A 26,912-nucleotide genomic window follows, 5' to 3' on the forward strand; every position below is an offset into this window, starting at 1 on the left:
CACACAACACCCACCGCACACAACACCCACCGCACACAACACCCACCACCCACCAATACCCATCACACACAACACCCATCGCACAAAACACCCACCATACAACACCCACCGCACACAACACCCACCGCACACAACACCCACCGCACACAACACCCATCCCGCACAACACCCATCCCGCACAACACCCATCCCGCACAACACCCATCCCGCACAACACCCACCGCACACAACACCCACCCCGCACAACACCCACCGCACACCAACACCCATCGCATCATATCGGTCCTCCCGTCCGTCGCTCACGCATGCGCGCTCTTGGCCCGAGGCTTTGGCGCTTTGTGCGCATGCGCGCGGCGCCCCCGTCGCTCTGAGCGGGTGGGTGGGGATGCGTGCGCGCGGCGCTGACGGGAGCGGCAGCGGTAAGGGCGGCGCGGGCGGCGGGCCGAGCTGAGCTTCTTTGGGCAGCGGCGTCCTGGGCTGGGGCTCGGAGGGCGCCTTGAGGGCTCGCGAGTGGCAGCGGGGCGGCCGCGGCGTCGCCGCCTGCGGGGTGCGGGCGTGACGCGGGGCTGCGCTTCTCTGAGCGCGGCCGGTTTCCTTGGATGCCCCGAGCGCTGTGCGGCTGCTCGGTTGTTTCTGTCCGGGAGTCGCTCTCCGGGCGTGGATGCGCCGCGGCCGCTGTCGGCTGTGAGGGAGGATTGCTGCGGCTGCTGGCCGGCGGGACGCGATCCTGCAGAGCGGCGCCGGGACCCCGCGTTGCAGCCCCGGAACGGGGAGCCTTTGTGGCCGGTTCCTGCAGCAAGCTGCGGCGTCCGAAGGCGATTCTGGCTCAAAGGCAGGCCGGGTTGGGTTGCTGGAGTGTCCGGGAATGCTCCGAGCGCAGAAATGAGGCAGATCGCGGCTAGGTATTACCAGAAAAAGGAATTCCCTGCTGGAACGCCCTGCTTCTCGCCGCCGCTGGTAAATAGGCATCTCGTGCAGATAGTTGCTTTGCAGAAGCAGCCCTGGTAACTTGTGTGTAAGGACTCGGGCAGGTGCCGCGTTAGCTTCTTGGTGCTTCCAAGCAATGCGTGGTGCTTACGTCCTTCATCGTTAGTGAGCTGGATGTGGGTTCTGTTGCACAACGGTCAGCAGGTAGGAATCTTGCTACTGAATGGCTTTTCTTTCATTAATATTTGAAAATTTGCAGGCGTTTGTGCGGCTCAAGTTTGAATGCGAGGGAGAGCGCTTTCTGCTTCTCTTTCTCGCTGTTAATAATTAAATGCTGCCAAGTAAATGTTTGTAGCAGGCTGCCCGTGAACCTTGCACATCTTTAAGCACCTCTGCACATCCCAGCCCTCTCCTTCTGTCGCAGCCTTTGGTTGCTCCCCTTGGTTGTTTTTTCTTCATTCTGCTAACTTGAAACCTTGGCACAGCCCCCAAACTCTGTCGGTGTTGTTATTTGGATTGTAAACTGGTGAAAGCTATGGCTGCACTAAATTAACGTGCCCATAAATTCAGGACAAGCAAGCAGGTAAAGCGAACCAGTCCGCACTGCTTATGTCTCTCAGTGTCTCCAAGAACAAGGTTACTGCAATCTGATAATGCTGCCCTGGCATTTGTTTAGCTCACAAGTGCTTTTGCTTCAGTGATGAAGCTGCATGGAGTTGGTGGCAAGCAAATTACAGACCATAAAATTTCGGTCCTTGCTGTTCTTGCAGCTCTTTAGAACATATCCTGCTCTGTTAGGATGGAGAGGCTGCTAAAGCTGCTTGTGTAGCTGTGTGGATGCCTGCTGTGAAGCAGACAGTGTGGTAGAACTCGAAATAAGCTGTGTTGATTGTCAGGAAGAAAAGTGGCTATTTTCCATTTATAGATAGCCTTGAATTGTGGCTGAGCACCAAAGTTTCTCTTAGAAGTCCAGTGCAAATACTCAGATTTGCATGCTGTGTAGCTTAGAGTGGTGGCTTGCAGGAGAGTTTAAGTAAGTAATGCTGGTCTTTGGCCGCTGCGTCCCATTGCACTTGACCAGGCAGTCACACGACCTGTCTGATATAAAAATAGAGCTACCTGCACTATATTAATGATTGACTCGTGTGGAGTCTGTGTGCTGGGTGGGAGTACGGGCTGAAGGCATCCAGCTGTGTGACCAGCTGTTGGAAGTTCTCTGAACTAATGCGTGAATGTGCTCTTATCTGTGTTGCACCTGCGCTCAGGCTTCACCTTATCTCATTTATTCTCCTCTTGCTTAAACTTTCCAAGTTTGAGGATGGCTTCCTGAGCTCTCTAAGGTGTTGCAGAAGACCACGGGTTGTTGACGTGCGCTGTCTCAGGGAAGGAATTCCATAGGCTGGCTGTATTAGTGAGCGTGCTGGGTTGTGCTGGCAATAGGTGTAACTTGTGTGTGGCTGCACCGGTGCTGGATTGCTTTCTTAGGATTTATTCAGGGGGAAGCAACGTAAGGAAGAAGTGACTCGTCCAAAATGTGGCTTACTTTCTAGAAGCTGCCCATTTCACATAAAAAATTTTGGCCCTTCCTGTAACTTTGTAGATCAAAACATTGGGCAGCGCTGGGGCAGGAGAGTCAGAAATGAACTACAGGGGGAACGTTGGCTGAAAGTATTTATTGCAGAGGTGCCACCAACAGTGATCCTGCTTGTGGTTTGAGAGACTGGAAGTTGTTTATGCTGTGAGCACTTTGACAATATGGTTAACTAGCTGCTCATCTGAACTGTGAGGGTATCTGTCCCCTTGTTCTCTGTTCTGTGGAGGCTGGGAGCCATGCAGAGCTTCAGGCAGATGCCTTTTAAAGGTTACAGAGGTCACTGAGGCACTTAATGCTGCCCACCACATCGCTGGTCCGATTTTAACTTCTGTTTCCATCCCAACAGACGCAGCAGAAGGGTGGAAGTCACGAGGAGATCTATACAAGGACAAGTTCTAAGGTAAGGAGTAAGATCGCTTCAGTCTGAGGGATGTTTGGGCTATTTCTTTCATTCATCTCCTAGTTTTGTATAATAGCTTCAACGTTTAGAGGAAGTGTTTGCTGTTTGATCTTATGTCCCGGGGGACAGGGGTCCAGCTTTGCTCTGTGTCTTGGTACAGCCCCAGCCCTCTCCTCCCACTGAGGGACTGATGTCCATGGGCCAGAGCAGCCACATTTGCCAGAGGGGTAGGTGTGTAGGATGCTTTAAGTACCTTTAAGCTTATTCAGAATGAACATGTGGATGAAGAATGGCATCCAGCAAAAGGCCTCTCATCTGCCCCCTCTCCTAACCCCTCATCTATCTCCATGGCCCTCTCACAGGGCTCCTGTTCCCGAAGCTTTGCCCCACTGCTCTGACCAGTGATTAGCAGTCTGCAGTAACAGTGAGATTAAAACCTCAGCAACTGTTGTGTTGTTGTAAGTGCCTTGGTTATGAAATTAGGGTTGAAACAAGGTTGCACTGGTTTGGGATTCTACAGCGCTTGCTTTTGCAGTGTGAAATGCTGTATGGACACCATTTGGACACACATCCAAAAGAGCAACTTGCTACTCTTTGGGTTTTAGTAAGGCTTTGGAAAGGCTACAGAGATGAGAATCAAAAGCAACGTATTGTTCACTGATCAGGGAAATGATTTAGCAGAGGGTTGTTAGGGCAATATGGTTAGGCTGTGACTTGATGATCTTTAAGGTCTTTTCCAACCTGAGCGATTCTATGATTCTGTGATTCAAATTCCCTGAAATAGAACCGTTGGCATTTTGCCTGCAGTTGGACCCTCCTTTCACTGTAAAGTGTATCTGTAAGCTTCCTAGTGTTGGTGTGTGAACGTTTTGTTGGTGTGGGGTGGCCTACCTGGTGTTGTTTCAGAAAAGGAGCAGGGACAGCAGGTCACTGAAGCTTTTCTTTGGGGCAGCCTTGGAGCAGATGCACAGAGTTTTACAGAGCTGGAAGAGGATGGTTTCTTTGCAGTTGACAGCTTTAACTTTGTAATTTTCATAATGTTCTTCTACTGTAAATCAGCTTTTGTTTTCCAAGTTCCATACCTTTAGCACTTAGTGCAGAGGGTAATAAGGTAGTCTGAGACAGAAGCATTTTCCTGCTCCCTTTTCAGCCGGCAGTTGAAAATGTGAGGCTGTAGAACCTGCCTTAAAATGAACAAGATCTGCTGATAGCTGCTGGTGTGAGTGGAGTGTGCCTTACCATTTGCAAACTGCAGGAAGGCATGCAGCATTTCCACAGGCTCCTTGCGGGGTAAGGACTTGTGTTCTCAATTAGCCCACAGTTAGTGGTTCTTCTGCCCATCTTCTGACTTAGGTTTCTCCTAAGCAATCTTGATTGCCAGAATAAAGCTTTTTGTTTATATTCGTTATGTGCGTGTGTGCACACACTATACTTATATGTGAGTGGAAAATGTATTGACAAGGTGCAGGCTGTGACTGTGATGCTCTGGTTCTGCACATCAGGGATTCCCTGCAGCCTGCAAGCAAGACTCCTGGATCTCAGTGTCCTGCCAGCCTGTTGTTCAATCCTGCACAGCAAAGGCTACTGTTTTGTGAAACAGGAAGGCAGGAACAGGAAAGCACAGCAGCATGGTATAGCATGACTTGCAGAGTGATGGAGGCAGGCTGTGTTGGTCACGGGTTCTGCTCCTGCTGTGCTTTGTGTGCGGTGTGTTCTGCAGCTCTGTGGCTGCGTGGGGTGCACTGATGTGCACAGGCTGACCCTGAGCAAAGCAAAATAGTTCAGAAGAGATCCCTGGGCTCGCTGTTGTGACACCTGGTCATGAAAACTGTACACTCACAAACTGCTCAGCTGGGGAGGGAAAGATCTAGGACATGTATGTGCTTTTAAAAAAAAAAAATCTTACAACATGTTGTGGGATGGTTTCCTCATACACTTGAATCATCACCGTTGTCTGTGAAATGCTTGCTGACAAATGTCTTGCAGGAGCTTTGGATGTCAGGGGAAGTTCTTTGCTGTGAGAGTGGTGAGGTGCTGGAACAGCTGCCCAGAGAGGCTGTGATGCCCCGTCCATCCGTGGAGGTGTTCAAGGCCAGGTTGGATGGGGCCCTGGGCAGCCTGGGTTGGTATGAAATGGGGAGGTTGGTGGCCCTGCATGCGGCGGGGGTTGGAGATTCATGATCCTTGAGGTCCCTTCCAACCCTGTGATTCTGTGAGCTGAGTGATGCCCTTTTCTGATATCTCCTATTCTGTTTTCTACTTGTAAAAATCTGTGTTTCCATCATTTGTGCTGTCAGCTGCTTGTGCTGAACCTAAGTCAAGAAATAAAGCATGGTTCCAGGTATTCCTATGGGGGAAGTTTAGATAGGAGGAAAAAAAGAAATAAATCTGTGTCTAGCATAAATAAACGCAGACACTGTGTGTGAGAGGAGAACGTCTCAAAGCAGAGATGTTTGAAGAGATTTTTCTGCCATTCAAAGTTTGTAATGGGTTAAGATGTAGAGGTGGTAAATGTCAAACTGGTGGCAAGCTTTCAATGCTAGAGGGCGGAAAACGGATTGCTTTATTGCATACAGGTTAGCTCTTGTGTCAGAGCTTTTCAGTGACGGTTGCCCTTTGCCTTTGGTTGCATGTAGTGGACTCAGTTCCCAAACTGAGAAAGATAGGAAGTCAGGTGTTTAGAAGAGAAAATGTACAGTGAACATACAGTCTTCAGTCTTTAATTCTTACTCTGTCTTGTTTGTTTTGGGAGCGATGGAGCGTTGTACCTCAGTGGAAGGTTTTCATCAGCACAGCTCATGGAGTCAATGGCGAGCATGAGAGGTGCCTGTGCTGTCCCAGGGCAGGAGGTGGGAAAGAGGGCTGGCTGCCTCCTGTGGAAGTGCTTGCAGCTGTCCCCCACGTGCATGCTGACCATTACTTGACCGTTATCACTCCTTGCACTTCTGAGCTTTTTACTGTTATAGAGGACTCGGTAGGTCAGTCACGGGTAATTAAAAGACCCTGTTAAAGAAGACAGTGGTGCTTTTCTGAAGATGCAAGCAGAGGATTCCAAGGCAAACCTTCTGTGTCTGTGCTTCGCGTACAACAAGAGAAATTATACAGGTGCTTAAAATGATGTGTCCTGTTGTACTGTTAACAGTGCTACCCAACGCTGTCAGGTCTTTACCTCTTCTCAGTGAAGTGAGCGTTGAACACTTCTTAGGGTTCAGAAGAGTATGAAAAACCAGTGGGGAGCAAAGACGCTCCTGTTGTTACTGATAGACTGCTGTTAGAGCGTCGGTTGTGCACCCGAAGCTGGAGCACAGCTCGTGCTGAACACAACGCCCGGGGCGATGCATGAAGAGATCGAACTGCGTTTAACTCATCAAAGCAATCCATGCAACTCATATCCTCTGCTGAAAAGGATCATTGCTCAAAGTGCATCGTGGTGCGAATTGCTGATCGCTTCGGCTTGTTTTGTTGCTAAATGGGGTGCTTGAGTTTTGTCTGTTACCTTTTTCTTCTCAGCTAATTTGTGGAATGGGCAATCACTGAAGCTAAAAGTAGGAGACAGGAGGTGCTGGGGGAAGGAAGGGTGGCACTGTGACTCCAGTCTTGTTTCCTGATCCATGTAGCAGAGATGTGAGGGTAAACTGCTGTAGGCCTGGACTCAGAAGGAACTGAAAGATGCACCCAAGAGTTGGGTAGGAAAGACTTAAGAGCCTGCTGGTTGCTTTTTCTCAGCAGCATTACTAGCTTGCTGCATCGCTTTGTTCTTTGGTGTATAAAGTGAAAACCTCGGGTGTGATTCAGCGTTGTCCAGGGATGGCAGAGCACGTTATAGAAAGCATGCTGACATATTTATTGTCTGTATCTATGTGTATATGTGCAGTACATAGCAAAAGGTGCTGGGAAAACGGTCTTCATTAGAACCAGTGTAGCAGTGCATGGTTAAATATTATTGCCAGAGTTTACTTTCTTGTTATGTGGCCAGAACGCTGTGTCAGGGCAGAGTATCCTGGTTATCATCTGTCATCGGAGTTTCAGAAGGCAGAACTGCAAGACTGCTGAAATAGAGAGCACGAGTTTCCTGATCTCATGCCCTTTTCCCTGTAATATCTGTTTTGAGGAACCTTCCTGTTTATTAAATTCATGTCAAACAGCGTCACCTCAGCTTTCAAGCAGAGTTGGACTCTATTTTTTACAAGTTTGGAATACGGCTGTTTCACTGCTGTGGATGTGTGCAGGGCTGAAAGAAACGCATGTATGTTGGATTAGTCGTAATTCACGTGCTTCAGTTTGCTAATTCCTGCAGTTTGGAAAGCAAAAACCGATGATCTTAGTGAACTGGGGGTAGGATTGGTTCGGTCTGTGATTGAAATATACTGAAGTGCCGCTTGGAAAACGTACAAAGTTCTTTGGCAGTGAAATTCGAGTTGTCCATGTGTTAACTTTAGTAAAAGTGCAACCTGATATTCTCTTTAACGAAGGGAAGTCATAATTCATAGGATCACAGAATGGCTTGGCTTGGGAGGGACCTTAAAGGTCGTCTACTTCCAAGTCCAAACCTTTTCTGTGCTGAATGATGTATTTTGAACTGATTTCATTTTTTTTCTTTGCAGGCAGTATCTGACTTCTGATTGCCTCACTTCATTGCTCAACATTTTATACAGCTTCATTTTTCAGACGTCTTCTGAAAGTAGCCCACGTAACAACAGGAAAAAGAGGGGAATGGAATGAAAATGTGGCTGGGCTGGCAAGCCAAATGTTTCCTGACAGTGCAGTCACTGACTTGAAATTAAGCCAGCTCCAGTTCCATGGCCAGTGCTCGGCTTTGAATGATGATGATGATTTGTTTGCTTCACTGTTCTAAACCGAACTTGGAAAAGTCCTTTGTCTGTTCTGCAGCCATTTTTGGTGTATTTTCAGTAAGCACTTCTGCTTCCCTCTTGTTCTTGCTGGTGGAGCTGACAGCTCCATTAGAGGTCCATAGATTCAGCAACATCAGAATTGTGTAGCAGTTGCTGATAGAAAAGTTTGTTCTTTTCTGTGCTGATTCCTGCTTGGAAAAGTCAGTCTATTTAGAAAGGAGAGCAGGGACTTTCCCTTCAAGAGGTGCCTGCAGCTCTTAAGCTTTGCCAGGTTTTTTTTTTTTTTTGCTGATGTTTTGAATCTCCTTGTTCTGCTCTGAGGTGCTTCAAAGTATCCCAGTTCTCTACAGCCCAGTGCTGAGCCCTTCTGTTATCCGCAGGCTGTGTTAGAGGACACTCCTGCAATATGTTGCTAACTTCTCCAAAGTTACTTTAGCAAGTAGGAGAGAGGTTTTGTTGCGCTGTGGATGTATCAGTCTCAGGGGAGACCTTTGGGGACCTCGGACCAGGTCTCTTGGACCATGTATTTGTGCATGTGTCATTCTGAAATGTTTTCTTGTAGTTGTCTTATGCCCTTCTCTGTATGTGACAGCTAAGTAGAGTGGAGGATGAAAGAAGATTGGAAAGGAATGGGAGGAGGACACCGCAAAGGCTGGCTAGAACTTTTCTGAAGTTTCAGGCTCTTCTCTGGCAAGTAAATGCTCCCAGTTGGAGGCCTGCTGCTTGTAGCTGTTGGCACAGCGTCAGGAGCTATGCACCATTACACTGTAGCACTCTCATTCTGTTGGCTTTGCTTGCGGTTAAGAGCTGCTTTAGTGACCTTGACAAAGCCTGTTTGCTTTGCTGTTTTGTTTGTTTGTTTGTTTTAATTTAGGTCTTTGAAAAGCATGAACTGTCAGACCTGCATAAATAGCCAGCAGATTTATCCCAGCAAAGTGTGTGTAAGAGTGAAAGCTCTGATCACAGCTTCTGTCAGTCTCATTTCTGACCTCGAGCTGCTGACCTCAGTGACTTGCTGGGGAGCTCGTCACATTAATTAGTTTCTGGAATGGGCAGAAACTTCCAGAGGGGAAGGTGTTTGTTTGATGCAAGCTCTAAATATGCCTGTGACTTTGAGTGATAGAAAATGAGGAAAAAGAACAGCCCAGCTGTCACCCTGACTGTCTTATGCATTGACTCAGAGAGGTTTTACTTAACACTTTCTGATATAAGTACAAAGGGCTGATGGCAGAAAGGGAAGACAGACAGTGCTTCCAAACACTGTTGACACCCTGCTTGCAGAAGTGAATGAGGGAATACACATTGGCTCTTCAAGAATTAACTTTAAATAAGTGTACAACAAGAAGAAATGGTGAGCATTTCTCTATTGCTCTTACATTTTGTGATGTAAGAGATTTTATAAAAGCAGATCCTTTTTGGATAACCTGAAAGATATTTCCACCCTCAGCTGTTTGTGAAGGGCTCCTGTGTGCTGCTGACAACCTTCTGAACTGGAAGTTAAATTTGGGAGTTTCAGCGTGGAGGTCCAAAAATCCCAAATTAGTATTTGAGTTCAGATCATTTTAATGCAGCCGTTGTACAAAAGGCCGTGTCAAGTTCCATGCATTGGCTAGTCTGTTGACACATCAGTTATAAAAGAATTTTCAGAAGCATTTCAGTAACTGGTTTTGTTACTTTACCCTTTTTGCATAGTACCACTGGTGCACAGGTCAGTTTTGTAGGCCTGTTGCATTTCATGGGGCTTATTTGCCTTTGCAGAGTCTGCAGCATCAGTGCAGGTGTGCTCCCCAGCTTCAGCCTGGTGCTGATGAGGGCGTTCCTGCTGTCACTAAAATGTATTACTGCATCTCCACTTCTATTTTTGCACTAACTGATTAAACATAATTCAAGTATGGCCATTAGTGGTTGCGGTCACCCTGGCTGTGGGGACCCAGGTAAACTTCAGAGTCAACTAGTAGATCATGTCAACGTGTGGTCTGAACGGGAGCAGGAAGATCAGGCATCAGCTTCATGGTTTGAGTTTTCTAACGGTGATAGCAGGCCCTCTAGAGGGTGATTTGCTCACTGACATTTGTACAAGATCAGAACCAGATGTCCAGTGCAGAGCTTAAGGGGTTTAAGAGGCAGTTTCGTGAAGCTGTTCTAAGCTGTTGTGAACCTGTATTGCCATTAAAAGGATGGTTCTGCCTCGCAGTCATCTTTGCACTGGCACGCTGATGTTGAGCTGGCTGCACATCTTGCTTGTCCACTGAAAATGAATGAATGAAAAGCTGTACCAGATCAACAGACCAACCTTGGTGACCGTGTGGCTGCACGAGAGCCAGTGCCAATGTGGAGAAACAAGTGTGGGAGTACATGGTTGTGTCTAGCAGGAGTTCAGCATCTCTTTTCACTAGCTGCAGAGTATTGGAGCAGTTTAAGCTGCTCATGAAATTGCCTACTTTTAGTATAAATAGTGGTTACTTTCCCCAGCAACTTAGGAATAGAGACTGCAAATAGAACAAACTTTGCAGTGTGTATTTCTGAGCGGAATGCATCTGTTCTCTTAAGTGAGAAGTTACTGCAAAAGCCCATGCCTCTGCTTGGGGCTGCAGTCAGGAAGCTCACTTTATGTGCAGATGTGCTCAGAATCCATCAATGAGTTATTGATGAGTACTTAATGGGAATGGAAGTGAAGTTTAGCATAAAAATAATTTTAAAAAGTATGAGAGCAAGTCAAATGTATGCATGTGTTCCTGAAGAAAATGGGATGCCATCTCTTACTCAAACTTGCTTTTTATTATTGTTCTCAGGAAAAGCAGCAAGTCATTTAATGATCACTTCTCATAGCTTTTCTCATATGTTTCCCTTGGAGCCATGGATGAATACAACCGCTTTGTGGACTGGGACAAAATGGATGTTACTGTCCAGAGCCAGGATGTAAAGGAGCTGACCTGCACCGAGTTCCAGGAGCTGAAGCAGCTGGCTCGGCAAGGCTACTGGGCCAAGAGCCATTCGCTGAGAGCCAAGGTGTACCACAAGCTGATCAGCAATATCCCGTGTCGGACTGTGACCCCAGATGCCAATGTTTACCGGGACATTGTGGTGAAGATAGTTGGAAAACGTAACAGCAGCTCCCTTCCACTGCCAGAGTTTGTGGATGACAGCCTTGTTCCCACGTACTGCTTGAATGCAGAAGGCATTGGGGCAGTTAGGAAGATTATACTGTGCATTGCAAATCAGTTCCCAGACATATCGTTCTGCCCCGCGCTGCCTTCTGTGATAGCTCTGCTTCTCCACTACAGCAGGGATGAGGCGGAGTGCTTTGAACAGGTCTGTCGCATCCTTGCTTGCAACGACCCGTCCAAGCGGCTCATCGATCAGACGTTCCTGGCCTTTGAGTCCTCCTGCATGACCTTTGGGGACCTGGTGAACAAGTACTGCCAGGCAGCACACAAGCTGATGGTGGCAGTGTCTGAGGACGTGCTGGAGGTGTACTCCGACTGGCAGCGGTGGCTCTTTGGAGAGCTGCCCATGGTTTACGTTGCTCGGGTCTTCGATGTGTTTCTGGTGGAGGGCTACAAAGTCCTCTATCGCGTTGCATTGGCTATTCTGAAGTTTTTTCACAAAGTCAGGGCTGGGCAGCCCATGGAGTCTGACAGCGTGCAGCAGGATATCCGAGCTTTTGTGAGAGACATTGCCAAGTCGGTGTCTCCTGAGAGGCTTCTGGAAAAAGCCTTTGCCATCCGCCTGTTCTCACGGAAGGAGATCCAGCTGCTGCAGATGGCCAATGAGAAAGCTTTACAGCAGAAGGGCATCACAGTCAAACAGAAAAGGTAGGGGTCTCCCTGCAGGCGGTCCGAGTGAGCTCCTCAAACGTGAGATCCTGAGGTTTCCTCACTGATGAGTGGTCAGCCAGCCTTGGGTTGGCTGATGGGGAAGAAGGAGTGCTCTAGGGCTGCACACCCGGTATCTCTGCTGACTTTTCTGTGCACTTGATTAGAAAAAAAGTCAGCAGCCCCGAATTAAGTATTGTTGGGATTCTAGTGGGAAGCATGGTGTGTTTATAATTCTTTTTGGAGGTTCATGTTAATTGCAATTATTGCATCTCAAAAAGGTCTTTCCCAGGCTGCTTTTTAAACGGGAAAGTGTTTAAAGCTGGAAAAACAGCCAATAAATGATTGGGAAGAAAAGTACCCAAGCAAACATGACAATAATTAATTCTTAAATATGAGATTATTCATATAAAAGATCAGTTTCCTGGTGTCTGGTACCATATATTCCACTGTTCTTTTACTGTAAGTAGACAAATGCTATCTGAGATGGAAATGTTTTGCTCACCTGCAGAGTTACTCTGGTAGATTAAGGGAGAAGTCATGCTTACAGGTTAGTTTTTAAAGCAGTTTGACTGCAAGCCTCTTGAAAATGAAGAGCAATACCATAAGTGATAGCAGAACTTCTTACACATATAGTGTATGCGTGAAGCTCCCAGTCTTTTCCAAGGGTATATTTTTACAATTGTAGGTTAGTGTACAGCTGGCTCATGCTTTACTTTGCTTGTCTCTTGGAGGACACTGTTCTGCCAGGCTCAAGACCTCTAGCAACTGCGGGGTCACATTAAGCAGTTCTGATCATTAAGTTCAGGACCTGCGAAAAGAAGCACTGCCTCTTCCAATCTGGGAATGTCAGCTTTTCTTCACGTGCTGAAGTTCAGAAGAGCTGTAAATATCTTTCTGAGTGTGTTAGTATATTCTTCAGCGACAGAATGGAAGTTAAGCAGGAGCCCCTGTTGCACTGAATGTTGTATCATGGGGAGGCTTAGGTTGAAAGGGACCTGAAGGACCCTGCGTTGCCATCCACGAGATCAGGCTGCTCAGGGCCCCCTCCAGCTTGGCCTTGAAAGATGTTGTGGAGCTATTGCTCAGAACAGAGGTACCTTCCAAGCAAAACTTAGTTGGTTGATATCCATGTAACTCCTGTAGAAACTGATTTACCAAACCGTGTTGCTAATGAATAACTTTTATCTTCTCTCAACTGCTTTCATAAACGTACCAGAGCTTCCCGTCAGCCATTGGCTTCGTGCTGCTGTGAAGTAGGCTCAGTTTGGATCCTGCTGTCGGCAGATGTGGTTTCTGGAGAAGTGAGCTTTTCTCCAGTGCTCGATAGGATGTCAGTTTTCTCATCCAGATGCATATTTGGCCTGTGCAAAGAGACGATGGATTATTTTCCAATCCAATAACTGAGCAGGCGGCAAAAAGGGGAAAAAACAGACAGGAGAATGTAGAAAATATGTTAACAGAGCTTGTCTTTTTATTTTCCTCTTGCTTGGTGATTCAAATCAAACTGTACTTTTGTTTCTTTCCAGGCTCCTTACGTTCACTTTGTCAAGGCTATAGAAAATCACTGATCTTTTTCTGTCTTTTTTTGTCTTCCTCCTCATACGTTCTCCTTCTGTCAATTCCATACCCACTGCACCCCTCCTGTTTGCAGTGTTACATCTCCAAAAAGGTAGGTTCCAACACTTGGATCTCTGCACTCTGCTCGCTTCCTCTGTCTTTGCCTGGCTTTTGTTCTGAAGCTGTCACTATTGCTAATGCTGGGGCAAGAAAAGCAAGGCAGCAATCACAGCATCAGATTGCTGCATAACATCTGCATACGCTCTTACAAAGTTAGTTCAAAGCACCTGCACAGTTGTGAGATCTGGGGGTCGTGGGCACAGCTGCTCAGCACAGTGGTTTGCATGCAGTGGTGAGAATCTGTGTGCCCCAGGATGGAAAAGCTTGGTGCTAACGAGCAAATTGAAGTCATCACGATGCTGAAAGAAAAACTGTGGCACGTGTTCTGTTGGTTTTTGTTCGAGGGGTGTGGGGTTCTGTTGTGGGGTTTTGTTTTTGTTGGCCCTGTTGCTTTTTGTACCATTAGGTATTGCCCACATTCAGACCTGGCATGTGCTGTTGCAAATTTATGCAAGACATGCTGGATTTTTATTTTCTTTTTCTTTGCAAGCTTTCTGCAGCTGATTGAAAAACTGTTGGACTGAATCCAACTTGGCACACTCCTGAAAGCAACTTGTCTCGATGTATGCTACATTATATTTATTTCTAAGCGGAAATACTTCTGTGTCAAGAAGGTCAGAGTTACTCAGCCCTATAGCATTGATGGGTAATTAAGTCATTCATCCAGTCTTGGCCCAAAAAGCATTTCTCTAAGAACAAAAGCCAGTGATTGTAATGCCCGATAAGCAGAGAACTTGCAAAGAAGGAGAGAGCATTAAGTCCCACGGATGTGTGGCTCCAAATTAGCGCCGCTGGGACAATCTTTGGCCTTGTTGCAGGTGCCCTGGCTTAACTTCAGTGAGAGATACATGCTAATATTTGTACTAACTTGTAAAATCAAAGTGGGACTAATTTCCATGTGCGTTCGTGTCTGGAAGAACACCTTGAGAGCAAACTCACCAGAGCATGTTTCATATACAGTATGTCGTGGATTTTGTCTCCTTTCAGTCCGAGTGCTTTTAATTCCAGCCAAGCAAACCTGCAAGGTCCACCTTTTATTTACTGTTGTTACAAGATTGTGAAAGCAGCAAAAAGCAGGAATCAATTTCTGCTGGGAAGCAGGGAGTCCAGAGCTGAGGGGCCGGGTGTGGATGAGAGCGGCGTAACAGACAGCCTGCAACACCAGATTGTGTTTCAGCCTTAAACACCTGCAGCTGACCATTGATGACTGAAAGGAAACCTATCGCTTCCACCAGGCCTTTACGCCCTTAAATTGTGCTACTTTCTATCCCAGTAGTATCTTGTGTCCTTTGGGATAAGAAGGTATCTTCCCAACACCCCAACAGAGGACAGCAAGAGGGGTGAGATCCCAGTTAACTCCAGTTCAGTTCTGATGATGGTTTCAGGGCACATCTCCATGCTCTGCCAGTCCACATCCAGTGTGCTTAGCTTTGTTTTCCACTGAATGACTTTGAAAGGCCTGTGGTGGCGATGGCAGCTAAACTTCATTTTCAGCATCTGGCATCAAATGAAACCTCTCTGTTTAGCCAGTTTGTGTGCTGTTCTTTTTCACTCTGTACTGCTTGAAACGCGGCTGCCCAGCTGAAGCAGATGGTTTTCAGTACTAACAAATATTTTCTGAAGTTAACAGAAATGCTGCCAAAAAGGAGAGGAGGAATGAAGGTCAGGCACTTGCAACTCTAGTTGCAGTTTTCTGAAAGCCATCGGATTTATAAAGCAGTGCAGAATTTGGTTTGGAGGGGGCTGATGTCCAGGGGGACTGGTTTCAACACTGGATTACATTTCCAGTCTTAGGCACCTACAGCTGTGATTTATGATGGGGAAATAAGTCATTTCATACAGAATTCTGCAGCCAGGCAGTGACCCCAGTTTCACTCTCTGAATGGTGACGTGAAATGTAAAATGATTCATGGTGATATTGAAGGGGCAGCCTGGAATAGTTTCATGGGGCTGATGGAATGCAAGGTGTGTTTTAGTGGACCAGAAGGCTCTGCTGGTAAAGATGATATCCACCTACATGGGAAAGTGCTAGTCACAGAATCACCCAGGTTGGAAGGGACCCCAAGGATCATGTAGTTCCAACCCCCCTGCCTAGCAGGGCCACCAAACATACACATTCAGATCAGGTTGCCCAGGACCCCGTCCAACCTGGCCTTAAACACGTCCAAGGACGGGGCATCCACAACCTCCCTGGGCAGCCCGTTCCAGGGCCTAACCACTCTCCTAGTAAAGAACTTCCCCCTAACATCCAACCTAAATCTTCCCTCCTTCAACTTGGATCCATTTCCCCTAGTCCTGCTGTTATCAGCCCTTTTGAAGAGTTTACTCCCCTCCTGGGTGTAGGTTCCCTTCAGGTATTGATAGGCTGCAATGAGGTCACCCCGCAGCCTTCTCTTCTCTTCTCTTCTCCAGGCTGAACAAGCCCAACTCCCTCAGCCTGTCCTCATAGGGGAGGTGCTCCAGCCCCCTGATCATCTTAGTCGCCCTCCTCTGGACCCTGGATTTGAGCATGGATTTGAGTCTGGGCTTGCATCAGGCTAGCTGACCTCTCTGGTGTCTCAGTGTGCTGTGATTAAAAGCAAAAATAAAATCCCAGGCAGAGTAATACTGTAAATATTACAGCTCACTGATTGTTGGAGGCTGTTTAAGAAGGTGTCCAAATGAGTTTCTTACTAACAAGTAATGCAGGGCAACAGTGCAAGCTGTGACTTGGTTCATGTTGCTGAAGGAAGCAGTGGTGCTGGGTTGTTTTAAGTGACTTGAGGAGTCACCTGGCTAGAAATGCTGGCATTAAGGCAGCTGTGCTACATTTCAGTGAGCATTTCCCAGTTGTTCCTGGCAAGCTCTGCTCTAATGTGCAGTGCAAATGCTGATCTCTTTGTACCACAGGCAAGGAAAAAAGACGTGTGATGTGTTTTAGGGAGCAGCCCAGCTGTGCAGGTGTGTAGCGTTGAGGACTTCTGTGTTCTGTGAATGCAGGAGGAAGGAAATGCAAAACTATTTAAAAAAAAAAAAATGCATGAAGCCCTGAATTGGAAAACTCTTGCAGTTCTTGCACAAGCTGAACTCTTGCATGCAGAGCAAACTCCCCAAAACTTGGTGCAACTAATTGCCACTCGGTAACTTAATATCTTGTGTGAGTTCATCTGTCACTTCTCCCATGTTCTTGGCTGTCACATTTGCATTTTAAAAGTCTTTAACATCACTCATGAATTCAATAACCCTCATTTAATCCCCAGGCTCTAAGTTTGTGTGTTTATTTAATCTGAGAACCGAAGGCTGGTTGAGGTGTTCCGCTCTTATTACTACTTCTAGTACTTTCAAGTGTTTGAAAGCCATGAGTCAGTTTTCATAAAGGTACCAGGCCCCTTTGTGGGGGATGGGGGTGGTTTCCAGTGGGAGTCCCTGGCATTCCTTCACTTCACCTGCTCAGATTTTGTCTGCATCTGCAGGGCTGGGAACTTCTTCACTTCTTAATTAAGTGAAATCATTCATAATGAAATGCTTCCAGTTGGAGGAACTTTGCAGAAGCTTCAAGTATTTGGCTTGGATTAGCATTGCTTAGCACGGTAGTGCTGATTCCTCTAAGATTTCTTTTTACAAATTCCCTAATTCCATAATACAGGCAACAAAATAGAGGGGAAAAATGTTCTCTCTTTTTTTTTGTTTTTCTGGCTGTTTCTGCAGGTCTGTTGTTCTTTGCACTTCAGTGCCAGCACTGGTAAGACCGTGCCTAGCTGCTAGCTGCCTCGCCATTATGCCCTCTGTATGCACAGGTGCAGGCCACAGCTGCTTCAGGTGTTCCAGTAAGGATGGCTTCATGTCACAGGCTATGTTGTACTGCTGTGTTTCACATTCTTCACTAAATCTAATCCCGTGGGCTGGAGCTTTGGGTACTGACACATCTGTAGAGTCGTTAGGCGTTGAGCCCTTTTCTTGTTGCTGTCCAGTGATCAGCCTGCTGGTTCTGTTCAGTCGTTGTCTCTCAATGTTCTGTACTGTGTTTCTCAGGCAGAATGTGCACTTGGCAGTCCACGCAGAGAACTTCAGGTCTGAAATTGTCAGTGTGAAAGAGATGCGAGATATCTGGTCGTGGATCCCGGAGCGCTTTGCGCTTTGCCAGCCCCTCTTGCTCTTCACCACCTTGGAACATGGCTGTAGTCTGAGCAGGTAACGACAGCTTTCCCTGCGCTTCTTTATGGGCGAAAAAGAGCAATTAATGAGCTGCTGACTGGATGGGTGTAGTCAGGCTGTCTAAAAAACAGTCAGAGGTGGAACACAAATGTGGCAGATTCCTCTTGGCTTCAGCATTTGATCAGGGCGTCTCATTTGCCAGAACGTGGAGAACCATTTTAATATGTCTGCAACCAATTGGAAAGGTCAAACGTACATCAGAATGTTCTGCTCTGAGACTGGTTCATTCTCCACTGGTTATAAATGATTTAAATTGGTGGCTGCTCTTTAGGCTCTTTTGAGGGATTAGTTTGAGTGTGATTATCAGAGGGAAGTAAGGGAAGTGAAAACTGGTGGTTCCCTTACAGTTTCTTTCTGTCTGTGATTCTGATTGTTGTTATTAAAGTGGGATAGAACAGACACAAGTTTTACTTGCTCTTGACACACGAGACTGTACAGCTCCTAATAATTACTTCCCCTCTGAAACTGAGATAGTGAGCTGTCCCAGAGCCATGAGGAAAAGTAAAAATGCATCATAATTATTTGGTATCAGACACACAGCACTGAAGCAGAGATAGTCATCTGCCCTCAGGATGCAACTTGCTTTCCATTGCCTTATGTAAAATGCTGCTGTGGCCATAGCTAGGCTTATTCTGAGGGAGCACAAAAAGCCCTGCAAAAAGCTGACGAGAGGAGAGCTGCAGTTGGCAATGGTTGTTGAGTGCTTATTTTTGTGTGCTTTGCACCTCAGGTTCTATTCTCACAGCGAGGGACACGAGCCTACTCTTGTTCTGATCAAGACCACAGCAAAAGAGGTGAGTGAGGTAAAAGGCGACTGAAGAAATTAGGTTTTGAGCAGTTGTGTTCTAATACAGCATTCCATGCTTTAGTTTATTCCTCTTGTTGCTTATGGGACTTAGATGTTCGTGGGTAAGTCTTGTTAAGTAGGTTGTGGTCTGCTGTTCTTCTTGAGTAATGGGGGATGATGGGCAGTAGCTACACACTGAGCTCTTGGACAGACTCTCTTAATTACAGAATCAGGAGGAGATGCTGTGTAAATGTGTAAACTTGTGGTTCATAGAGGATATTTTCATTTTCTCCAGGACGCAAAAAGAGAAAATAGCAGAAATTGTATGGTTGGAATTATAGTGGACTAAATAATGTGAAAACAAACACATTAGGTTTATTGCATAGTTATTAGAAAAAAAACTTACAACAAGAAAGTTTCCCAGACCCTCAGAAGGGCTGCACATAAATACCGTGTGTGATGAGGGTCTGTTCTCTACCATGCGTGAATTGCAGAAGCTGTGTGTGATGTGGAGCTGTAGGTACAGCCTGTAGGTTTGTATTTCTGCTTGTTTCCCCAGAATGGCTGCCCCACGGAGCAAGCTCCTCACTGCTCTTTTTCACATCTAGCTAATGCCAGTGATGCAGGTTGTTTCATAGCTGTGTGTGTTTCTGGCAGTCCCAGACCTGTGCTACAAACCAATGGTTCATATGACGTCCGTTATATCTAAAGAGAAGCAGGAAAATAGAAAAGGCATTATTTTGCTTCTTGTCCTTTCCAGCTTTGTGAAGTGATGCTGTTTTGACAGCGCATTTGGTTTCCTACCTCTCAAACAAAAAGAAGGCCCCTGTGGAAACAGGGAGAAGTGTGGGGTGTTGCTGTTTGGTTGGTTGTTGGGAATGTGTGTGTGTGTGTGCTTTTGGTGGGGGTCACATTCATCCTTTATTCCAATGTTTATCCTTGTGTTTTGGAAAGAAGAAAGCTAACCTTCCCATTTTCTGACTCTGGTGAACTTTGGATGCATCCAATGACATTCTGGGGTATTTACTTCATTCACGTGCTTTACCTGATTAACAAAACTGTTCTTCAGAGCTTTTGTCCTAGGAGCTCTGCTTGTAATGCTGGCAGAGTCCAAACAGCAAGTGAACGACTGTTTAACCATGGCTCTGAGAATGTGCTATATTGCTTTGCTGGTGTTCCTAGACCTTTGCTGTTTGTTTGGTCTGCCTCCCCTTGGTAGGAATGCTTGTTGCTGGTACTGAGAAACTCTTCCAGTGCAAATGGGGGAATCCACAGAAAAAATCAGACCTGTAAGGCTGTCCTGTTCTTATGGAAGCTACTGAGCTCCATGCTGTTTGAACAGGCTGCTCTAAATGTTGGAGCTAGTTTTAAAATCAGTCTAGCTGAGCCAGTTTTACCTATAGCTTGTTATGGGGAGGACTCAAGGCTGCTGTGTGCTAGCAGGGGAGGACAGTCAGCCAGAACTGCTTATACTGTGACTTTGGATGCTGAAAGGATGAAGTAATGTAAGGATTTACAAGTCTGGAGTCATTTGTGTTTTGGTCACTGAGGGTACATTGGAATGTTTCTCCTTTAAGGCCTCAGAGATGTAAAATAATTTATGAAACATTTCATATTTGAAGGGTTCTCCCCAGCAGATTAAAGCAGTTTAAATCTATCTTTAGATATAAGTACTTGTGCTGCTTTAATCCACTGATGTAGAGCTTTTGGAAATCAAAGCTTCAGTTCTGGACTCTGCAGTGTTGCTCTCAGTTGTTGAAACACACCTTGCTGCTCACACCTTGCTGCTCACACCTTGCTGTTCCCACCAGGTCTGCGGTGCTTATCTGTCCACCGACTGGAGCGAGCGCAGGCGAGGTGGGAACAAGCTGAGTTTCTTTGGAACTGGGGAGTGCTTTGTGTTTAGGGTGAGTATGGTTTCACAGAATGGCCAGAGTTGGAAGGGACCTCAAGGATCATGAATCTCCAACCCCCCCCTGCCACGTGCACGGCCACCAACCTCCACGTTTAATGCTAAACCAGGCTGCCCAGGGCCCCATCCAACCTGGCCTTGAACACCTCCAGGGATGGATGGGGCATCCACAGCCTCTCTGGGCAGCTGTTCCAGTTTCCTTGCTCCTGCCCTGCTGTAAGGCTGTGCTGTACTGGTCGGACTAACTCCCGCTTCCCTTCCAGTGGAAGAGGCTGCATTAATGTACTTTTGTTCTTAAAGCCTGCCGAGCACTTCAGGTTGGGTGGAGGAAATGTTACTTCTCAGTTCTGTGCTGAGCCTTTTTTGCCCGATGCTCAGAGCTCTTTTTCACAAGTGTTATTAAAGTAACTTGGGAACCACTGTGTTGTTTTTTTCAATCACTTAAAAAGCAAAGATATGAAGAAAAGAAACGATACCCAACCTAACAACGGTTTGGTCTGATCTTTACCCCTGATGGTGTGGGTGGAATCCTGAGGGGCTCGAGTGTTGTTTTCCCTGCAGAGCTCTCAGCACTGTTACTGCTCACCAATAGAAAGTTCTGTTTCTCCTCACCTGCATAGCTGCAGCCAGAAGTGGAACGCTACGAGTGGGTGATCATCAAGCACCCGGAATTGGCTGCAAGTGGTTCTGAGCCAGAAAATCATGCCTCGCCAGCTTCCAACACCCTCTCCTGCAGAGGCTCCCCCTCAGACCCATCAGATCGCCTTTCTCCCTTCTTATCAGCTCGGCACTTCAACTTACCATCCAAAACAGCTTCCATGTTCATGGCTGGCAGCAGTGAATGCATCATTATAGGTAAGTCAGTGTGAGAATGTGAGCGTGTATTCCCCACCACCTCTCATCACTATTAGATGAGAGAGTCCCATTTATTTACCACATAGGCATTTCAGTATTGTTAGTACTATTAGTATTACTGTTTGGATAGAAAAGTTGCCAAAACATGATATTAACCAACAAAAGCTTTCTTTTGGCAACTTGCATAATGTGCATTTGTAAGATCTTTGATAGTAGCTTGTAGCTTTGAGCACAGCAATACCTTCGTCCTGCATAGTGATGAGAAGTAGCTCTCGAAGGGGAACTCGGCACTGAGGACTTTGACCCATAGAGTAGAATGTGAAAGACATTCCTTCTTCTGGAACTGTATCAGATCTGTGGTGATGCTTAGTAAAGTTGTCACCTCAGTGGTGGCAGATACAGAGCTGTAGCTGTCCTTCTTCCAGAAAGCTTCACTTGACACACATTAGGAGTGCAACTAACCCCATGATTTAAACAATACCATCAAATGCCTGCTGATTTTCCACTTAACAGCACATGCACTACTCAGCCATAAGTTGGGCTGCTTCACTATCAGCTGGGCTTGTGAAATGCATATGTAATTGAATTGGAAAGCACTGAAAATTACAGATCACAGGTATTTGAGAGATCTGAACTGTTCACCATTGGTAGTAATAAAAGAAATACAAGCTTGAGCAGTAGTGAAGTGAATGTTGCACATAATCCAGCTGTAGATAAGACTTTCTGCTCTTTTGATTCCTCAGATGGTTTTTGTAGCTTGCACAGTTGCCCTATAGGCAGTTGGGAGGTCTTTCATTTTCCCAGCACATTTGTCTCTAAATCTATGTTACCCTACTGCATCTCTGGCCATAAGCTCTGTGAGTATTGACCAAGTGACACAGGTGATCAAAATGCAGTTTGCTTTGATGTGTTTAATCATGATTAAGAATACCAGGCCAGTTCTGTTCTTCTCCTAGCTTTGATTTTGATTGCTAAGTTTCCTCAGCTTTTTCTTTACAGAGGGAAAATGTGCAGTTGGGATGGATTATCCAGCACTGAAAGACAGGCCTGAAGGCAGGAAGCTGAGTCAGTTTTCTTGTTCTTAAGGAATTGCATGGGTCTATTTTAAAAACCTCATTCTGATACTATCACTGAAAAGCAATGAATCTGAGCTTATTCAATTGCACCTGAAGACAACAAGCAAACATCACTTAGGACATGGGTGTCCAACCTTTTGGCTTGCCAGGGCCACACTGAGGGAAGAAAAATTGGTTTGGGCCACAGTTGCATCGTCGTCTATTAATTTTCTGAGTCTCCCTTTCTTTTTATTACCAACCACTGCTGGGTTCCGTCAGTGGCTGTACCACATACATTGCCAAAGGATAAAGAAAATCACTTCAGTGTTTTTTTGTGTTTTTTTTTTTTTTTTAATGCTCCATACAAATCAAGATGTTGGGTCATGTCTTTTAATGGCACCAAAGCAGCCATTGCTTCAGTGACGTGATGGTTGTTACCAATAATAAGACCGGCAGGTTGAGCCATACCTGTAGCATCGATGCCTTCACCTGTCGCCAAAGCACGGCACTGGAAATGAGCAGCTTCAGTCTCCAAATTTCTTCCAGCAGATTTTGCTGCTCCTCTGGTTTGCCCAGCTGCAACCTGGGGAGGCAAACCAGCGTGAGGAAAATCCGTGCTTTTTGTCAGGACAGATCACATCTGCCACGCTTTCCACACGTTGCCTCGTGAATTCACATTGGTACGTGGTGTTGTGTGTTTGCTGTGGCAGATTCGCTGCTGCAAAACAAGCTTTTATAGCAGTCTGTTTGAGTTTTAACTTAAAAAGATGTTGAGGTAAGACTTGTCTTCATTTCTGCTGTTCTGGCCTTATGCAGAATTCCTTGACATTCATCGGATTTGGCAGCAGGTGTTGGCATATGCTGTCTTTTCAAACTGTGATCTTTGAAAACTGACATGATTTCCTTGCGAATTACGCGTAGTGACTGACTTGTCTGAACCAAAAAGTCCTCATCTGTTTGTTTTGTGTCGACCTCCCGCCCGTCAGACATGCCTGATTTAGGGCTTCTGGTGTTTGAATCGGCTTCTATAACAGTTTCTCACCCTGAGACATGCTAAGACAGCTTTAACTCAGGGTTTTCTCTTCTCAGGAGGCGGTGATGGCCAGGCTCTTTACCTCGATGCAGACCTGAACCATGGGAGGACCAGCCACTGCAACACCTTCAACAATCAACCGCTGTGTTCTGAAAGCTTCCAGATCTCCGTCTTGGAGGTGTGGGGCTTCAGGGACACCATGAATGGCTGACATGACTATCGTTGTTCAACTAGAACTTTCAGTTCTGGTAGGATTCCCAAGGCAAACTGTAATGCAGGAGCCAAGTTAGAACATAATTCCCACTGGACTCAGTGTTCCTTAATAATTACTAAGCAGTGCACCTGGATGCAGGGCTTAGTTGTGTTTACTCTTATTTAAGGCAGGTGAAAGTGTTGTACTCTTTTAGCTCCTTACCTTGGAACCTTCAGAGACCCAGTGTGGCTGGCTTCAGGTGTTTGATAGTAGGCAAAATGAAAACAATGTTATTTCAAACAATCCTAAATGTGTACAGGTCTGTATCAGAGGACAATTCTGCAGTTCAGCACAATTCCTCAGAGGTGCTGATCTGGCTGAGGTGTACTGTAGAGCATCTGGCCCCAGCCACAAATATCAAATGTTCGTTTATAGCAACACTGGAGGCCTCGGATTTGACGTAGGGCAGTAGTTCACAGAGCCATTGCCCCAGTGTAAACAGATATTTTGCAGACAAGTCATGAGTATCACTGATGAACCATCAGTACTGTTTTAGGAGTCAACTATGAAGGAACTGTGATTGCTAGTTTCCCTTCTGAGTCCTTGATACATTCCAGTTGCATCTCTTTGTGGAGGCTGCCTCTGCAAAGGGCATCCAGACTGGACAGGGATATCTCAGAGGCTTGATTTTGTTTACATTCCTATTCCATATCAGTATAATAGCTCAGTCTGGCTCAAGTTTCAGGCAGCAGAAAGCACAAGATTATATGGAGTGCTTAGACTTCTTTGTGATTGAGTTGTTCACGGAAGCTGAACTGAAGCATTAGCAGTACGAATAACCGTGCAGTATCACTGAATGTTTAGGGAAATAGGCACTGGGGTACAGAATGCACCCTCCTCAAGTAAATGGAGGGATGTACAGGGAAATATTCTGTGCAGCATTACAATGGGAGTGAAGAAGTTTCCCAGGAGAACTCTTGGTGACACTTGCTCCGTATCACAAGGAAAGAAGAAAGCGCCGGTGGCTGTTTAATCCAACATCTGTGTTGGGGTGGGGAAAGCACGATTGCTACTTACACATGAAGTCCATAAAGGGTTAACATTAAAAATGTACAGTGATAAAATATCACTTGGGCTGGACAGGGTCAATCAGGTTGAGAATGTTAGCTTGTACAGCTTGCTAGCAAAGAAAATACCTTGTGTCTTTGCTGCTTGCAAAGCGTATGAGCAAACTTGGCAAAAATGTGAGTTGCTTTTAAAAAGCCATTTTGAATTTTTTTTTTTTTTTCAGAATAACTCCTTGGAATACTTGATTGCATATACGAATCCAAGGTGTCATCTTTTGCCCCACAGATATTTTCCAATTACATCATTTCTCATACTGCATGTTCTTTTCATAGGTTTTCATAGCTTGATTGAACTGGAGGGGCTGGTATAGAATGGGAAGGGTCCTGACAATCATATCTGGTTTTGATAAGCACTGCTCATGCCTTTTTTTCAAAGCTGGCAGTATCCTGTTGCACTAGGTAGCATCCCATCATCTTCCTGTGACAATTTAGCTGGAAAACATACTGCATTTAGTAGGATCTCTTAAACAGAGGTGGGATTTCTTAACTTGGTCCATATCTCCTTTTCTGAGCTCATCTTTGAAGTGCCCTTGCAGGAAAATGATAAGATTGATGTTCAGCTCTGTTAAGCTGTCAGAAATTCCCTAGAGCTGCGTGCTGGCAGGGTTTGTGGGACTTCAGAATTACTCTCAAAATAACAAATAGGTTTTTCTGTGCAGAATTGTTCCCACAGTCGCTGGTGGTGACTTTTTGTCCCTTTCCATCCCCACTGGATGCATCTGTGTCAGCAAGGCCTGAGTGCTGTACCACTTTGTAAGCCATATCTACAAAACCCCGTTCCTTTCCCTGCTCTGTTGTAGTACACAGAGATGGGGACGTTTGAGCAAATAAGAGCAGCTTCTGATCCCTCTGGTGGAGGTGCACAAGAGCCCTCTCTCGGGTAACTTCTCTGAATGGCCAACCAGTCTTTGGCATCCCCCCCAAGGACACGTGACACCGAGTGACAGCTTTGCAGCTGGGAGCACAGCTCTGCAGATCACAGCAGGCTGTGGGGGCCGTTTGGGGCAGGTAGGTGTGCTGGCAGGTGATTTTCCTTCTGTTCATTACTCACATCAATCTTGAGGCATGTATTGCAGCAGTGGTTTTAGTCTGTTGTTGCATTCTCCTCTTGCAGACATCCTGCAATGTAGTGTTGCCTTTGAATAGCCTAAATAAGTAAGAGGCTGCAGTAGTCTAAGCAGATACGTTATACAAAGCTCTGTCGTCTTCGCACGTTCCTTTGGTTCAGTAAAAATTGTTTCTTTTCCAATGCAAATCCTTGGGTAGTTGTTGTTAATAGTTGTGAGGCATCCTCGAGGAGCTGTATTGTGAGTTGATTTTTCTTTGCAGTAGCAGAGAGGCATTTTTTGTCCCTGTAGACAATGATTGTCACTGTCCATGTGTATATCAGCAGTCCAAGTGAGCCAACAGTTGATGTGTTAGCATGCAAAACCTTCAGATAGGCTACGAACAAATGGCTTTCTAAGAAAATGGGTTCAGCGGGCACCTTCCCGGGGGGTTGAAGCTATCTGAAGTTCCCCAGCTGCAAAGTGGTTTTGATTCCGTTACAGATGACTCTGTGTGCCCTCCTGTTGCTTTCGGTGACAGCAGGGATACGGCTGTCACTGCAGTTTGATGTGAAGATGCAGAGCTGAAGGCTGAGCATTGGCTGCCACGGTTCTTCGGGAGCCATTTGCTTTCCTGGGGTGCTGGCTTTGTTTTGTAATTCTCTACTGAAGGCAGAAAAGAGCAAAAATGCCTGACACTGGAAACTTGCATGTGTTTGTAAATGGCATCAAAGTTGTTTCCAGGCCACAGGAGCTGTTTCCAGCTGCTAGCCAGGCTGGACAGCCTTCTTCAGTAGATCCACAAGCTGCCATTCCTGCACTTGGACATGCTTTGTTTTCTGATGAAGGATGTTTAAGGCAGGAGGAAGGGAGGAAAACTTCAACTTCCTCCGTGTTGAGATAACTGAAGGCAAATTGAAGGGGCAGACAGTGCTGCTCTCTGAAGAGTTAAAGATTAATGCCAATAGGAAAGCTGTGTTTTGCCATGGGAGAAGTGGCATAACTTACGTATCAATTAATTGCTATTTGTGTGTGTGCATTGAAGTTTTGTTCTTTCTCCTATGAAATATGTCCACGTTTTTGATGGGGAGTGAGCTGACCGTGCAGTCACTGTCACAAGGCTGATGCTACAGTGAGTGGGACCGAGAGCTCTCCTGCAGCCATGGCCCTGGAGGAGCTCAGCTGCTGCAGCCAACACCTGGAGCACAACTGTGGGGCAGATGGGAGGCCCAGGAACCCCCCTCACAGCCTGGGGTGCCCTTCTGCCAGCACTGCTGCCGTGGGTATTGCACTGAACCATTTGGAGCTGAGATGAGCGTGTTCTCGGGTGATGTGCTGCCAAATTGGTGTCCAGCTCTACTCTTGAAATTGCTGCCCTGTGTCGATGCTGTTTTTGTCACCGTGTAGAATCTTGGATTGTATTAAAAGGCGTTGGACTGTG

The 26,912-nt window shown here is 46.2% G+C and overlaps 1 protein-coding gene across 3 annotated transcripts; it reads left to right on the top strand.

The window, feature by feature from the left end:
* Window positions 1-363: 363 nt before the first annotated feature.
* TBC1D24 (TBC1 domain family member 24) lies at window positions 364-26,912 on the top strand. 3 transcript variants are annotated; one of them, XM_042864225.1, is made up of 9 exons: window positions 364-419; window positions 2,868-2,921; window positions 10,567-11,589; window positions 13,244-13,261; window positions 17,281-17,439; window positions 18,194-18,257; window positions 20,062-20,157; window positions 20,783-21,017; window positions 23,162-26,912. In XM_042864225.1, exons 3-9 carry the CDS (start codon window positions 10,631-10,633, stop codon window positions 23,314-23,316), a joined length of 1,686 nt encoding a protein of 561 aa, XP_042720159.1. In that variant the 5' UTR covers window positions 364-419; window positions 2,868-2,921; window positions 10,567-10,630; the 3' UTR covers window positions 23,317-26,912. The 3 variants fall into 3 exon arrangements, with proteins under 3 accessions (XP_042720159.1, XP_042720161.1, XP_042720160.1); XM_042864227.1 differs by lacking the exon at window positions 13,244-13,261; XM_042864226.1 differs by lacking the exons at window positions 364-419; window positions 2,868-2,921 and adding an exon at window positions 8,381-8,464.

This window comes from Lagopus leucura, unplaced genomic scaffold (assembly GCF_019238085.1).
Source record: "Lagopus leucura isolate 7727_CA_CO unplaced genomic scaffold, USGS_WTPT01 Super-Scaffold_760, whole genome shotgun sequence".
In the NCBI taxonomy this organism is placed as follows: domain Eukaryota; kingdom Metazoa; phylum Chordata; class Aves; order Galliformes; family Phasianidae; genus Lagopus; species Lagopus leucura.